The sequence below is a fragment of the Scomber scombrus genome, chromosome 6 (assembly GCF_963691925.1).
Source record: "Scomber scombrus chromosome 6, fScoSco1.1, whole genome shotgun sequence".
NCBI classification, from domain to species: Eukaryota; Metazoa; Chordata; class Actinopteri; order Scombriformes; family Scombridae; genus Scomber; species Scomber scombrus.
Genome location: NC_084975.1, coordinates 6,654,438 through 6,670,792, shown reverse-complemented (window position 1 = coordinate 6,670,792; position 16,355 = coordinate 6,654,438). Strand labels below are relative to the sequence as shown.

Below are 16,355 nucleotides of genomic sequence, written 5' to 3'. Positions count from 1 at the left end.
CGAGCGCATGTTGGCGTCTTTAGGTCTTGTGATGATTAAAAAGCCTCTTATCCTAACCCGTCCTCCAGCTTTCCCCCCTCCATTGAACTGAATGTACACACATACATGCCCACTGGAGCCACTTGTCTAATAAATGACTGTTTTAGCCCCTCCTCTATTACAAAATACTTTATTTAGATGACGCAGCCGTACTCGCCCTTGTCACAAACAGGGTCTTACTCACAATCTATCAGCAATCCGTTGCCCACTTAAGTGGTGCAGAGACAGTCACCTCCTCCTCGGTGTCACCTAGACGAAGGGGCTCATCTTTGACATCTGTAATAAACTCACCACTCCTCACTCCCCACTTACACCAACAGCCAGCCAGTGCAATGTCTGTGTCAAATAGCTGCCATAAAAGTATTATAATGAATGTTATAATATAAAAATTAATGTATTTTTAAAATTGTATTTATCATTCTGTACTTTCACTGAGTTAAACCTTTAGTCGTGATCCTTACTACTGAATATTCCAACCAAATATTAATTGTCAGAATTGTTGTTTACATAATACCACTGTTTTTTTTGTTTTTTTTATGGCAAAAAACCCAACAAAAAACAAACACAAAAACTGAATTATTTTTTGTATAATAAATGCTACAGGGATTGTTTATATATATATATTTTTGAGAGTTTTGTGCCCTCAGCCATCACTGCCATAAATAGCCTGGGCACACTGTAACAGACTTGTATTGTTGTGATGTTCTTGTTTGTTTATTGTCTGTTATGAGTGCTGCTTGTGTACATGCTGTAAAAGCACATTTCCGCTATAAAGGACAATCAAAAAATGAATCAGAATCTAGATCTAGAAAAATTGGGTGGATTCCATTGTAATTGTATTTATTATCTTATTTTACTGCAATGTTGACCATCTGTTTGGAAATACCCGATGTTTTATCCAAATATGGGAAATCACCATCAGAAATGACTGTAGATTTGAAGTTATTTCTTTGTCTTGAGGCTGTCTGCCACACTCCTTCTCTCGCTGCCATTGTAACTCTCTTTGTTTACATTGATCCCATGTGATCTGGACGGCTGCATTAGCTTATTTACAATAATTATAATCCGACTGTAAACATGCAAGGCTTTAATGGACTCAATGAGGAAGTTGTGCTCGGTTGACGGACGGCAACTCATGACCACACAATGGGCCCATACGCACAAACTAAACATTAAGCCATTCACAATAAGCCATGTGCCCTTATGAATGCCTATAGTGCCTTTTGTCAGGATAAAGGCACCACAAATGAGCTATTGTCTGACTTAACTATTCTAAATCGGGCAAGCCCTCAGGGGCATGTTTTCCACACAGCGCCCAAGAATGTCTCCTTCTTCTGTGTGTGTGTGTGTGTGTGTGTGTGTGTGTGTGTGTGTGTGTGTGTGTGTGTGTGTGTGTGTGTGTGCGTGTGTGTGGGTGTCATTTTTTTTTTACGTCCTTGGTGGCTGAGGCGTCTGCGGAGGGCCCTGTGTGACCATGACACCATTCGTGGCGCTTCCGCTGACACGAAAACCAGAGTACACACACTTACACCCACGCAGTTGTAAGAGTGTTTGAACATGTAGTGTATGCACAAGGGAGCAGTTTTACATGCAGGCACGCGGGGACTGTATACCTAACAGCGGTGGGAGAAATATTCTCCCAAATGTTTTACTCCAAATTATAATCCTCATGATTTCAGTTGTGGTCATTTTGGCCAGACGTGGTAAATGGTGGTAAAGGCAAGTGGGTTTTAATAAAGTAAACATGCCTTGAGTAGCTACTCTGTCAGAAATGCAAAAGAAGAAGAGCAACTTGTCCGTTTATAGTGCACCTAAACAAACCCCGGACCAAGAGTATTCAATGTGTCTAGAGATTAAAGAAGACACTCAACAACATGGGGCTGCAACTACTGATTATTCCGATAATTGATCAATCTGCAGATTATTTTCTCGATTCATTGTTTTGTCTTTAAAATATCAGAAAATCTGGAAAAATGTGCATTATAATTTCTTAGAATTAAAAGTAACGTCATGTTTTGTCCCACGAACTCCAAAACCCAAAGATATTGAGTTTACTATCACATATGACAGCGAAAAGCTTCAAATCATCAAATTTAAGCTGCAAACTGCACATATTTGGCAGTTCTGCTTCAAAAAAATGACAAAAACCTTTATTCAATTAGCAAAATAGTTGCCCATTAATTTTCTGTCAATCAACCAATCGTTTCAACTCTACAACACATTTCGGATGTTGCAATGCTAAACTTGTGATTAAATGTGTTTGTGTGTGTGCGTGTGTGTGTGTTTGTGTGTGTGTGTGTGTGTGTGTGTGTGTGTGTGTGTGTGTGTGTGTGTGTGTGTGTAAAACAATTGTAAAAAGCACATAACATTAAATAAAAGTATCAATGTATGTTATTGTTTTAATATATTACATTGTTGGAATATTATTACTAATGTATAAAGCTATATATCTAATTGAGGTGGAGCTAATTTGAGCTACTTTATATACTGTGTGGTATTTTAATCCTTTGTTTATAAGCTCACTGTATGTTTTATATTTAAACTGGTAACCATAGCTGCATAGCAAATAAATACAGCGGACTACAAACTATTTCTACTTCCCTATGAAATGAATTGAGGTAAAGGAAGTAAAGTACATGTGCTTTGAGTATGTCAACAGTGATACCTGTCAGAATGGATCATTTCACTTTTCACTTTGTTCATGTCTGTCTACCTGTCATGCACACACACAGTCACTCACACACACACACACACACACGCACACACACACACACACACACACACACACACACACACACACACACACACACACACACACACACACACACACACACACACACACACACACAGTCACTAATTCTTGCATATGTACAGATCTCTCTCTCTCTCTCTCTCTCTCTCTCTCTCTCTCTCTCTCTCTCCCTCTCTCTCTCCCTCTCTCTCTCTCTCTCTCTCTCTCTCGCTGAGTTTGCCTCTTTGCTTAGCTGCCTGGTGAAGAATTGAAAAGTTGCCATTGTTTAAGTAATGTTCACAGCAGGACTCAAATTGAACAAATGAGACCTTATGAATCTTATGAGACCATGTGTCTCTGATGTCTATTATCCTGAGGCTATGAGACACATTGTGAAAAAAAGAACAGCCACAAATAAGACCCCGTCTCAGAACAATGCAGACATTCTCATTTGGTCAGCTGGATGGCTGCTGCTATTTTATTTTATTTTTTTCTGAGGAAGAAAAAGGAGGAGGAAATGATCCCTAGTTCACATTTTTAGAAATGTAACAATCCATGGGATTTTTTTTTCTCTTTTGCCCTTTTCCCTTTGTTTCTTCCTTGTCAGTGCCCTCTTCTATCATCCTATACAATAGCAGTTTCATCTCAAGAGAATGATACATGCATCGTTTTTGAAAGTACATCCCAGACATCTTTGTGATACTACTTCAAAACTGTAAAAGAAATCTTTTCATTTCAAGAACATGCCATTGTAATAATTTTGTGCTTTTATCGGTTGATATTGAACTCCACGGACCTCTTTCATCTTCACAAAGATTTTAAAGAACAGCAAAAGTGATGGTGATTATTTTTGGTCTTTTTATAGAACCGTCCTGCATGGAGAGACTCCTCTCTAAGGACTGGAAGGAGCGTGTTGACCGCCTGAATGCTAACGAATTGCTGGGTGAGGTCAAAGGTAAGAGCAGTCTCTATTAACAGAGAAAACTTTACTCTCTAGGCTCGTGTCCACATATTGAACTCCAACTGAATCTGCATTTTCATTCTTAAACACTCGATAATGGTGAGATATCAAGGTTTTTCTGGATGTTTTTGTTGCAACGTGGCCTTCTGCAACAGGTGGCAAAACAATACATGCTGAACATGAGCTGAGGGAAGAGGAGGTGTGTAAGAGAGACAAAGAAAGAAAAAGAAAAAATAAATAAATAAAGACAGAGATAAAGAAAGAAAAAGTGGTACATTTCAAAAATTTACAGGTCCACGGCATCTGCGAAATCTCTTCTTATTCTCTCTGGTTGACCCTAAACTAAACAGTGTTATTTAAAAAAAGCAAGTGGTATGTACTACACAAGAGACACAGTTTTGCATGCCTAAATTTGAGGGTAAGAAACGGTCAAACATGCTGTAATTCTCCCCTCCGTGTGTATACTTTCAGCATGTTTCTGCATATGAAAGCAAAAGAGTCAATGGTCGCCAGGCCTACCTGTCATGTCTGTTTAAAGAGTACACATTGTAATTGTAACTCAGATGAAAGGGTGCGTATGAAGAGAGAGGTGGGACATGCTCCAATATTTTTGACAGCATTTATGATGCTATAAATCGCACCAAGGCAAATGTATTCTGGACATGTTTCAGGATTCAAAAGTGAAAATAGCAGCATTGTGAGTGAATCTTCAGTTAACATTTTATTCAACAGCTGCAAAAGGAGAAGGGGGGAATTAAATGCATTTGTTTAAAAGGAAAAGAAGTAAAAATATATACAGTATTGTGATCAGGTCTCACTTCCCTGATTGATATGCGAATAAATGTATATGTACTATACATCATTTCCATTTGTAAAGACTGAATTCGTTGTTTTAACTGGCAGGAGGAAGTGATGCACTTCCCATGTCTAGTCTGTGGGATATTAAAAGAAGAAGAAGTTTGCAAAGACCTTGGTGTGGGCAAAATCAAACCTTTTCAGCTCAAATTGAAATCAAACAGTGTGTTTCATTTGTACTCCATCCACGAGAATCGATTTCCCCCTTTGTTGCGGCTTCTTTTTAATTTGCACTTAAATATGATGTGAGTGGCACGTGAGTGAGTGCGTAGACGTAGACGGTCCTTCAGTGCAGGATGTGTACACACTGCTAAAAGAATGTAGCCATGTGCCCCCCAGATCACCTCCGAATGTGGTCTGAGAGATCAGATCTCAGTGTGTCCTCAATATGTCTCGGGTGCTTTCACACCTTTACTCAGAGCTGACCACTTGTGATCAGATCCCCCGAGACACATTTCAATGCCAGGTGTGAACAGGACCAATATGTGCAGTGTTAGCATCAATTCAGGTGTAACTGGTGTAATTTGGATTAATTATCTGATAAATGTAAGTATGCAGGTAGGGTGCATTATTTATATGTGTGAATCTGATGAGACTCTCTTTAATTGTCTTAATCTACATATATATCTAAATCTATATATAGTGTAGTATGAATTGTGATAGAGAAAAAAAAGTAACTTTAGAAAACTGATCAATTTACTAAGTGATTTTTTTCAGTCTCCGCAGTAACAGCAGATTCAGTTTGTGTGCAGTAACATTTAGTCGCTAACGGCTCTGCAGACGAGCTCCTCTCAGTGAGAGAAACCGTTTGTGATCGTCTCCCGTTGAAATGGCAAGCATTTCCTCTGTGGAAAGTGGAAAAAAGAGACTACAGAGAGCCGTCTACAGCAGAACAGCACCGACATTGACTTTCACTCCGGGACAGAGATCCGACTCTCTCTCTCTTTTACATTCACATACTGATACCCTCCATCTGCATACACAAACAGTACTCATACACAGAAACTACACACGCATATGCTTACTTAAACATCTTTTGCAAAGCATCGCTGGGAATCTGTTGTATGTATAACCATCTGATCTGATTACTCAGAACAGTCTGTATATTGGTGAGCCAGACAAATGAAGAAGAAACAAGACTATTAGCCTCCTAAAATGTAATTCATATAGCTTATTTTCATTTAAAAATAAATCATATAATTTCAATTTGTAGGACATTTAATCTCTGGAACACTGTACTAAACATGTCTTGCTTTTATTTAGTGAATCTGATAATTCAATAACTCATTATCCTAAAAGAGGATTTGGCAGAAATGGTATAAAATACAAGTATGTTTTAATTAGTGTATAATCTCATGAAGAATCGTTGTGTTTTTGTTACCTTAATATGAGCCCTTTATATCGACATAGGGAGCTACAGTAGATTCTCCTACATGCTTGGAAGGAGAGGGGTATTCAGTTGGTTGTAACCTCACCACTAGAAGCCACTAAATCTTACATACTGGTCCTTTAACCTACCAGCATGTCTGTTTATATCCTATTTCTGTTTGGCATATAACAGGGTGTGATGTTACAGTACATGTATTAATCCCAAACGGCTATAGTACGGACTTTACAATTTGGTGCTCTTTGACCCAAATAATTACTGTCAGAATGGTTTAATAATCCACTTACTCTAATGTACAGAACAGTAATTGTAGGTCCACCTGAAACGTTTTCGTAAGTGCACAACTTAGCTGTACCATGCTAACCTGTGACTGCTAACCAGCTTAGCCAAGTTACCCTGGTTACCTTGTAGTGTCTCTGCCGTCAGACTCATAAGCTTTACTTATCTCTGTAGTGAAGCAATACCTTGTCTTCCTTTCCTCCTCCTCTCTATGATGGTTAGAACAATAATAAAGACATTTACTGCAGTGGAAACCATTACTGAAACAGTTCAGTTGTAATAGTCTACACTGCAGCACAAATAAACTGTTTCAGTAATAGTTAGGGCCAATAAGCAATTATTGGATGTATACATACATAAAAATATATATGATATCAACTCATGAAACATAAACCCTTTTCTTTTATTAAATTACACCATTTATTGTCATTCAGCTTGGTACCTGATTTGATAATGGAATGGATTAAAGTATTAATAATCTGAAAAGCTTTTATTTATTTATTTTTTTGTGAGGTTTGAGCAGCTGTTAGATGTATCTCAAGTCTCACATTTCCCTGCATTTACAGATTTCTGGCACTCTGGTTATTTTTTCCCTTTGTGAGCATTTCTTCCCTCTCTCAAATCTGTCAAATAGGACATTTGTTCCTTATTGTCACTTAGATCATTACCAAACACAGCTTAAAAAGCATACAGCCAACCTTATCACGGCTCTGAGTTTTATATGAATGATCATCTATAACAACAGCGCTATTAAAAAATGTGTTCAAGGGCACTTGCTTCCCTCAAATCACTGTTAAAAAATAATGATGTTTTATGGTGTGACAGTGCTATGCTGGTTAAGGTCTGGGTAGGTTTAGGCACAAAAAACACTTTTTTAGGTTTTTACGAAAGCTTTATCGTCATGGCAACAGTAAACACCACATCATTACAGTTTTTAAAATATTTTCCCGATTGGCTGTTGGCCATGGCAAGCGAGCAGTGGTCTCTTGCAGCTAAATTGACTTGTTGCCATCTAACTATGTTGCCATCCACCCAACCTGCCATCTCTTAATAAGGCAAATTGTCATTTTATATTGACGTCCTACTGCAGCTAGAAGGCGTAAACATAACTATTGGTCGTTTTTGCTGGGTGAATTTTAGAGCTATACTGTCATTTTTCTTGTGAGGACAGGCTGAATATTACTGTCTGTTCAAAGTTAGACATTTAATTTTTTTTTTCCTTTTATTTGTGTAACAGAAAACGCTTTTATGACCTCTCAAAGTAAAGTTTGACTGCAGTTCAGTCGAGGCAACCAGACCCACGACAACAGCATGCTTGTCCTATACATAAAGCTGGAATGTGCAGTATATCAATTTCTTGTGTGTTACTTGTACTAGTACATGCATGCACCTAAATGATGATACACACATACAAAGACACACACATACAAAGACACACACACACACACACACACACACACACACACACACACACACACACACACACACACACACAGATGTCTCTGTTCATCCAGCTGCGTCCTGACCAAAGAATCGGTCTGATTGAATTCAAGCGTTGAAGCCTTTTACTTCTTGATGGCTGAAATGAAGCCCGGTCTGGCTGACCTAAATACACAAACACAACTGTTGCTCTGTGTCTCTTCACAGAACAACCTGAACCTATTTGTTCAGTCGCAGTTATTTTTAGGGTGAGGAAATCTGATGACCTCCTTTTTTTTTTTTTTTTTTTACAGGAACATTGATTAGTGCTTCATAAATGCTTCTGAACATGCTTCTAATGTACAGTATATATGTTTTTTTTAAACACTTATTTAGTCAGGGATGTTTGCTTTTCAACTACAACCTGTTGTGACACAGCACAACCACACTCTTCTGCTGCAGCCCTGTGCAGCTCCATCAGCACAAAGGTGGGAACACTAAACAACAATATGTGCTTACTCATATTGGGCACAGGCTGACTGAATATTGTTTTTTGTTCATCATGCATGGGAAAATCTAGATGTTTTTTTACCCTAACAAAATTCTGCCTCTGATGGTTTGCTTCCATCTGAATCTTGCAAGACATGTACACGAATTTCCAAAAATTGGTGCATCAGCTGTTATCAAAAGGATGCATAATTAAAAAAGTAAATAGTAACTCATCTGTAATAGTGGGAAATCTTAAAAAGTTCATCCCTACTTTACACCTAATATGCATTTAGAGAATGTTATGAGCATGAATGCATTCGTCTCTGTCTACACATCTTTAAAAATATATATATATATATATGTAACTTTCTTCTGCTTTGATATCCCTTTCAGCCAGCGCTGCATCTAGACTGATGGAAATTTAGCAATAACAAAAAGAAGCCACGTCATAATCTAATATAAAAATCCATCAGCCATTATCGCCAGCTTCATTATCAATATGCAAACCTTTCCATCACAGACAAGCATAAATCTTTTGAGACTTTTGGATTTCCAAATATCTGGCAGTTCCATGCAGATTTTCAAAATAGAAAATCAAAACACTCATAATAACAAGAACAGATGGAGGAAAACTGTCTGATTCAGATGCAGGAACTGGCACATCTGGCAGCAATAAACACACTGACATTCAAGAGTCACTTAAATCAAGCATCTGACATCTTTTGTAACTTTTTGTGTGGCACACTTTCATATGTTTTTTACTGAATATCCATAGAAGTGAGTTGTAGAGTATAACTGTGTGGTTATATGCACTCAGATATATGCACTCAGTATCAAGTAAACTCGATACTGAGTGCATATATCTTCGATCTTGCTGCCCTGAAGAGATCATGACACTTGATTTGAAAAAGTGTGGTGACTGTGTTTTTCTCAGAGACTGTTGGTTGATGGGAAGCCAAGCGTCACAGTGTTTGTCAGATTGTGACAGTGAAGAGATAGTTTAGTCATCTCAAGGAATGCTGGGAGTTTGTAGCACAGATGCCGCCATGAAAAGTGATGGTTTGGCAGAAGCCCAAGGCGTCCAGAGCCATCAACATGTTAGTCTGATGTGTGATAGTGTGATGATATGTCTGTATTTTTATGTGTTTGAATGTTTGTATCATGGCATAGTGTGTCATGGTGTGTATGTAGGGGTGACTGAGGCGTCATATTTTGTCAAACTTTCCACATATAATTGAATAAAAATTGACTTTATTTTTAACTAAACTATAAAAAATAAATGTACATACACATACTGTATGCAGGCGGAGGTGTAAATAAAACTGAACACCTATAAATAAATAAATAAATAAATAAGGTAATGCACCTTCTGAATGTTGAAGATTGATGAAGATGAAAGTATAAACATTTAGAGCAAGGAACATTCTTTTTTTTTTTTAAAGTTAAGTTCAATCATAAAATACATAACACACAATTTCCTCCATGGATGGATGAGTGTGAAGTGTAAGAATGACTTTATCATCTTCTGAGGACCCATTTTATTGCAGCAATTTTCTTTTTTATTTCTTGTGATATTAAGAAACAATTCAGAAAAGCTGGATTTAATTCTCCAATGTCAAAAAAAAAAAAAAAAAATCCTATAAAATCCAACCCTTGATGTAACCAGTAACAACTAACAAACACCTCATGCAGAAGTAAGAGTTTTGACATCGTTCTTTGGTCCTGGTTCAGAAACAGATCATCAGGATCATCCAAACAGAGTGAGAAAACTGTTAATGGCTCTCTGTTTTGGCTGGTACCCTCCGCAGGTGTCGAAAATAATCCTGATGGATGGAAAACGGAAAACGTCTGAAATGATTACGGGTGCCAGAACCGTTAAAGGAACGCAATGCTTCGCGCTTGGAATGCACACCCCGTAATCCACAAAGATGAATCATGGAGCTGTAATCGCAGTTGTCGCGATTACACAATAAGCTGTACTTCATTGTGAGGAATGTAGAAAAATAGGAGGAAGTCTGTGTGTGTGTGTGTGTGTGTGTGTGTGTGTGTGTGTGTGTGTGTGTGTGTGCGTGTGTTTAAAACATGACAGCGTTATAAAGTATCAATGTTGCAAGACTGAATTGGCCGGAGAGGATTAGGGAGGAGTGAAAAAAGGACAAAAAAACTGAGTCGAGAGAAGAAGAGGGGCGATAAGAGAAAAGGGGAAGAGAGAGGGGAGGTGATGAAGAGAGGAAAAAAAGGGGATAGAGTTGCATAAGTAAGTAATGGAAGAGATAGAGGAGAGTTGTGAAAGTGGAAAAAGAAGTAAAGGGGGAAAAATAAGGGGAGGAAGATGAGATGAGTGTAGTGTGGAAGTGATGAGAAAGGATGGGAGGAGAGGTGTTGAGAGATGAAACTAGGGGAGATGAGGAGAAGGAAAGAAAGGAAACGAGGAGAGGAAATGAGAGGAGAGGAAAGAAGAAGTATCAAGAAAGAAAAAGAAGAAGGCAGAAGTAGAGAAAAGGAAAGGGGAAAACAAAGGAGAGGAGAAAAGAGACCATACCGAGAGGAGAGGAAAGGAGGGAAAGAGAATAAGGACAGGAGAGGAAAGAAAAGGACATGAGAAAAGGAAAGGAAAAAAGGGATTGAGGAGAGGAGACAAGGAAAAAAACAGGAAAACAAAGGAGAAAAGAAAAGAGACTATGGGGAGAATCTGGACTTGGATGTAGAGTAACTGATGGGGAGGTCGTTTGGGGGGAAACACAAAAAAGAAAGAATGAAAGCTTGAAAAAAGAGAGACAAGAAGAGGAGAATGTTGCCTTTGATACAGGGGTGCTGAGGGGTAATTTCTGAGTGTGTGTGTGTGTGTGTGTGTGTGTGTGTGTGTGTGTGTGTTTGGGTGTGTGTGTGTGTGTGCGCCTGTGTGTGTGTGTGTGGGGCCAGTCTGGGACACAATAGGGGCCTGACAGTACTACAATGGCGACTCTGTTAGTATGCAGGTAGTGTTGGGGCCACCCTGCAATCTCCCTACATGGCCCCAGGGCAGGACCTTACACACATGCCAACATTCACACACACACACACACACACACACACACACACACACACACACACACACACACACACACACACACACACACACACACACACGCAAGCACTAATGCACAGGGAAGAGCTTCTTAACAAGATAAACTTCAATGTAGATGTGTGAGAGTTTACGTACATGCACAAACTCCCACAAACAAGATGAACTTGCACGAGGACTCAGAAAACAAAGAAAACACAGACACACACACACACACACACAATCAAGAACTTCCCAACATGTTGACCATGAGTGGTACTCTAAACGAGACGAGTTACAGCACACACAACAGCAGCACTAGCTACAAGGTCAGTGTACTGCTGCCTGTATTGTAGTTGATCTGTAGCTTTCTGTTGCTTCAGAGCATCATCAGACACTGCAATGCTTCTCAGGATATTGGAGAAACAAATTAACTTTCCTTTGTGCTGGTGGCAGCTGTCAACACACAGATCCCAACCAATTCAACGTGGATTCAAGGTAAAAGGACAAAGAGTAATCCGATGTGCAAAGAGCCGCAGCTGAAACCTATCCAAACTGCAAGTCAAAGCGCCGAAAGTCCCTGAAATTAATTCATATTTCAAAAACAGCACAGCCTTTTGAACTGGGCTGTGATTGGCTAGTTTTTGAAATGCGACACAGATTAAAATAACAGAACATGGTTTCTATTTTCCAGCTATAAGCAGCACAGCACAAGTCAAAGCGCTTTTGGGATCTTTCAATCTTATTAAGGCCACCGACCATCACTGCAGATCAGACAGTGCATTGATGTAGCATTGATTGGAATCAGCTGTTTCGTCGTTCATGCTTCACAATAACCGGCTTATTCATCAGCTGTGTGGCTATCAGCTGACAAGTCGTGTCCTATCATATTCACCTAGGTGTATAAAGCAGCTGTTCTGATACTTAATGCCAATTCTGTTTGATGTCGCTCTTCCCTTCAACAAACCAACCTTATGTGCTCTGTGTTTGTATTAGCACATAAGGAGTACAAGAGAACCATTGTACTCTTTGAGCCTTTTCTGCCAAATATAAGTGAATAATCTATATATTTGCTATAAATAGTCAATCCCTTGGTTTTATCCTTCAATCTCAGTCAATGCTTTGACTTACAGGTTATAACACATTTGAACATAGCAACTCCAAACTGGATTCCTGACAGGATCCGAGAGTTTGTGGATGGGAAGCTGGTGAGGGATAATCTTCTTATCACTGCACGTGCGATTTTTACTGGTTTGTGGAGGCAAGTGCTGGAAGAGAGAGAGAGGAGGGATCTCAGGGGATAAGTGTGAACTTCCCTCGTAAAACCCTGTCCTGGTGAAACTTCTAAAAAAACTACCTGACAACACTGCGATGCAGAGGCAATAAGTCATTCCGAAATTTGGGAGAAAACTGGTGAAATGTTTTAAAGAGTTGTAAAGAGTACAGAGGTGACATAGAAAATAACTGCGTGACATCCAGCACACAGCTAAGTACACGACAAGTTCACCAGCAACATTGTAGTTAAATAAAATACCAGATAAGTATGAAAGTAGCTGTACAGTATATTTCAAGTACAATGTTGTGATGCCCTCGATATAATCTATTGAATTCATAATATCTTAAAGGAGTTGTAGCTGTGAAACTTGCTTATGTCGGCCCTCCCTCCTCACTTAAACCTCCCAAGAATGTCTGAATCATAAACCTGACAAAAGCCTGTAACAGCTACTTATTTTCCAAGTGATTTTATTGTTCTTGGGTGCAGACACTAAGTGATAAACACTGATGACATGTATAGGCAAGACAGAAGATAATAAGTACTAAGATGTAACTACAAGCAAGATGAATTATGGAAATTTGGGACTGGGAGTTTCTAAAGGGTTTTTAGTTCGTGTTAGCCCACATTTTGGTTTGTGGAGGCATTTGTTGAAGGTGCAATTTGGTTTTTTGGGGATTAAGCATAAATTAAATTGTTCTTCAAGACATTACAAGCCAAAGAAGAACAGAGCAGCAGAGGACACCATCATCATCAACCAAATTTCTAGATTTTTAGTGCTATGTCATTGCCTTTCTTTTGCCACTGAACAAGAAAAGGAACTCAACACCTAATTTTTGGCTGTAGGCTATCCTCCTTAAATACTTCTTTTAAAAATGTCCTCTCCGATCTGACTTGTCTTGGTGTCATTGGCTAATCCTAACCCCAAGTCCCTCTGCCTTCTCTGTGGTTCTTTCTAGGTACGCCAGAGTCGCTGGAGGAGAAGGAGCGCCAACTTTCCACCATGATTGGTCAGCTGATCAGTCTGAGGGAGCAGCTCCTCTCTGCCCACGACGAGCAGAAGAAAATGGCCGCCTCACAGCTGGAGAAGCAGAGACAACAGATGGAACTGGCCAGGCAGCAGCAAGAGCAGGTAGGAAGGGTCTGAGATTGTGTGTATTTCAGCTTATTTATAAAGTTCCTTTCCTTTGGTCTTTTTAAAGTATTTTATTTAATTGGTGAGAATTAGGGATGGAATGAAGTCACCATAAACAAGACCAAGTAACACATGCAGATAGACAGTTGGACAGGCAGGATACATTTTTACCAAATTCTTTCTAAAAAGTAGAATCTCTGAGTCAAATGTTCTTATATGACCATCAGGCGTTAAAGATTGACTTACCAGGTCACCATTGACCAATGCTTACTGAACTATGGGCTTTACCTCCAATAAATTGGTTTATATCAGCTATCATTTGTGACCACTTAAAGGATATATTCACACTTAATTCAAGCTTATCTTAAAATAAATGTCAGGTCCTCGTATGAACATTGTAAGAGGCTTTTTTTTCTTGCTGTAATCATTCTATCTGTTCATACTGGCCATTAAAAGATCAATTCTTAATGTGTTTTCATTGTAAGCATTGGTGGAGAAAATCCACAATCCACAGTCCACAGTCCACAGCCTTATATATATCATATGGCAAAACTGTGGGTTTCTTTATCACCTGTACAATTGCCTGAGAGACCACATTCCTTGTGTTGTTGGGCTCAGTTGTTTACAGTTTTTGATGTGGTCTTAGTGAAGTTGGTTTTTAAATTGATGGCTAAAACTTCCAACCCAACTTTTTATGTGTGCTTTTGTGTACGTGTCTATGGCTTTCAAAGTAGCAGAAAGTTACATGTTGTTGATGCCTGTGTCCTTAGATGTCAGACTGAGATTTTAAAAAATTAGCGTGTGACAGAGAAAGAGAGAGAGCCAAAAAGCAAAGAGGTGTTTAGGTGAGCTGCTCTTTGTTTTCGCTGTTTGCCGACACGTTACTGTAGGTCGGCATATGACAGGCTCTGTTTGGACAAGTCCACACCTCCCATCACAACACATTCCACCTTTCACAGCTTCACAAAGGCGCGGGGAAGATGGAGAGAGTGAAAAGAAAGACAGATTCCAGTATCAGCCAGTCATTTGGCTGTTGAGACTTGATAGAATAATGCCCTACAGACAAACCTTGAGAAATCTGCCTTTAATGAAATATGACATGTGTGCAAATGGGGCGCCGCCTCCCATTCAGCAGCCTGTAATTACATTTCAGAATAAATATACTAAACGACTCCTCAAGAAAAAAAAAAGAGGCAGCTGCTTCACTTTTCTGGTTCAGGGTGGGCGGGGTATAAAAGTTGACGTACTGTCCCTTTAAAGATTTTAACCTCACACGAATGGCCGATCCCAGTAGCCCATCACTGGATGAGTCTCAACCCTTTAGCGTTTAATTTCAGATGTTTTCTGTTAGACAATAATATATCAAAACAACTGAGGAAGAAATAACTATAATCACTCTTCCTGCTGATGAGTAGGGTGTTGATGGGCGTGTGTGTGTCAGGTGGGTGTTCCAGAGGCATGATGGGTATTTCTGGTAGGTGTGAACATGCCAATCTCACAGATTCAGTGTCAGTTAAGAGATTTGTTCAGGATGTATCCTTGCTGATAATAGCATGAATTGTTTGTATCCGTCACACTGGGCTGAGGCTCATTGGAGATTGTTATCTGAGGACAAACAGACATGTAACTCACTGCTTCCTCCTTCCTGATTTGCTGTACTGCATTCGAGAAATTTTTGACCTTTCCGGCTATGGTCTCCACACTTTTCCTGCTGCATTTGGAAGTCAAATATGTCCTGATCTTGATCTTCAATGCAGCACGGCCCCTAACGTGTTTCTCCACACATCCGTTAACATTTTTCTCTTTATTGATGCAGTCTTTCACATTATCTTTTTGTCTTTTTTTCTCTCTCAATCATTCCTGTTTTATCAAAAAGTATCACCCACAAATTACCCAGTTGTTAATAAAAACAGATGTAGTTGAAACAGATTTTTATCTTATTTATTTTATGCCCCCATGCATCCAAAAGTTGTTAACACGCTGTCCATCACAGATTAGATCAGAGTTTATATACCTCTCAAACTGCACCACAGTGCATAGGTGACAACTGAGTGGAGTACGAGGTGCATCATTTTACATCACCTTGTGAACTGCTGCCATCTCTCTTAATTGACTCCAAAAAGAAGTAGAACAAGGAGAAGAAGAAAATGTATTTAAATAGCGCTTTTCACGGACATGAGTCACAAAGTGCTTTAACAGGAAGGAGCAGAAGATCTAATGACTAACACAGTCACTTGTTAGAAATATACAAAGATTAAAACAAGGACATCATGAACAATATAATATAATAAGAAAACACAACCAGTGCATAAGATGCAGATGATGCATGGAATGACTCAAACGCCTGTCTAAACAAGTATGTCTTTATCTGCTTTTTAAATGGGTCCAAATAATCAGCAAAGCACAAGACTACAGGCATAGCATTCCATAGTTTCGGCGCTACGACTTCAAAAGCTCGGTCACCACAGGTCTTAAAGTGAGTGCGGGGGACAGACAACAAATGTAGTCCATTTGACCTAAGAGGGCAAGCTGATGAGAAGGGGTGAAGAAGGTCTGTGACATTTGCAGGAGCCTGACTGTACAATGCTCTGTAAGAGCATATTAAAAAGCATATCACTTTCAAACCGAGGCCACTGTCCATTAACAAATAGAAAAACATTTAAGCTTACAATATTAGGAAAAATTCCCCTGTGGCATCAAAACATCCAAGACTGCAACTGAGCCCCTTGCCTCCACAGGTGGCT

At 39.2% G+C, this 16,355-nt stretch overlaps 1 protein-coding gene across 1 annotated transcript in view; it reads left to right on the top strand.

Moving 5' to 3' along the window:
- Window positions 1-16,355, top strand: part of LOC133981956 (transcription factor SOX-6-like) — a 110,476-nt gene that overhangs the window by 55,382 nt on the left and 38,739 nt on the right. The window contains exons 4-5 of the mRNA XM_062420838.1: window positions 3,636-3,725; window positions 13,436-13,608. Of these exons, the coding sequence (XP_062276822.1) occupies window positions 3,636-3,725; window positions 13,436-13,608 (263 nt within the window). The remainder of the gene's footprint in view (window positions 1-3,635; window positions 3,726-13,435; window positions 13,609-16,355) is intronic.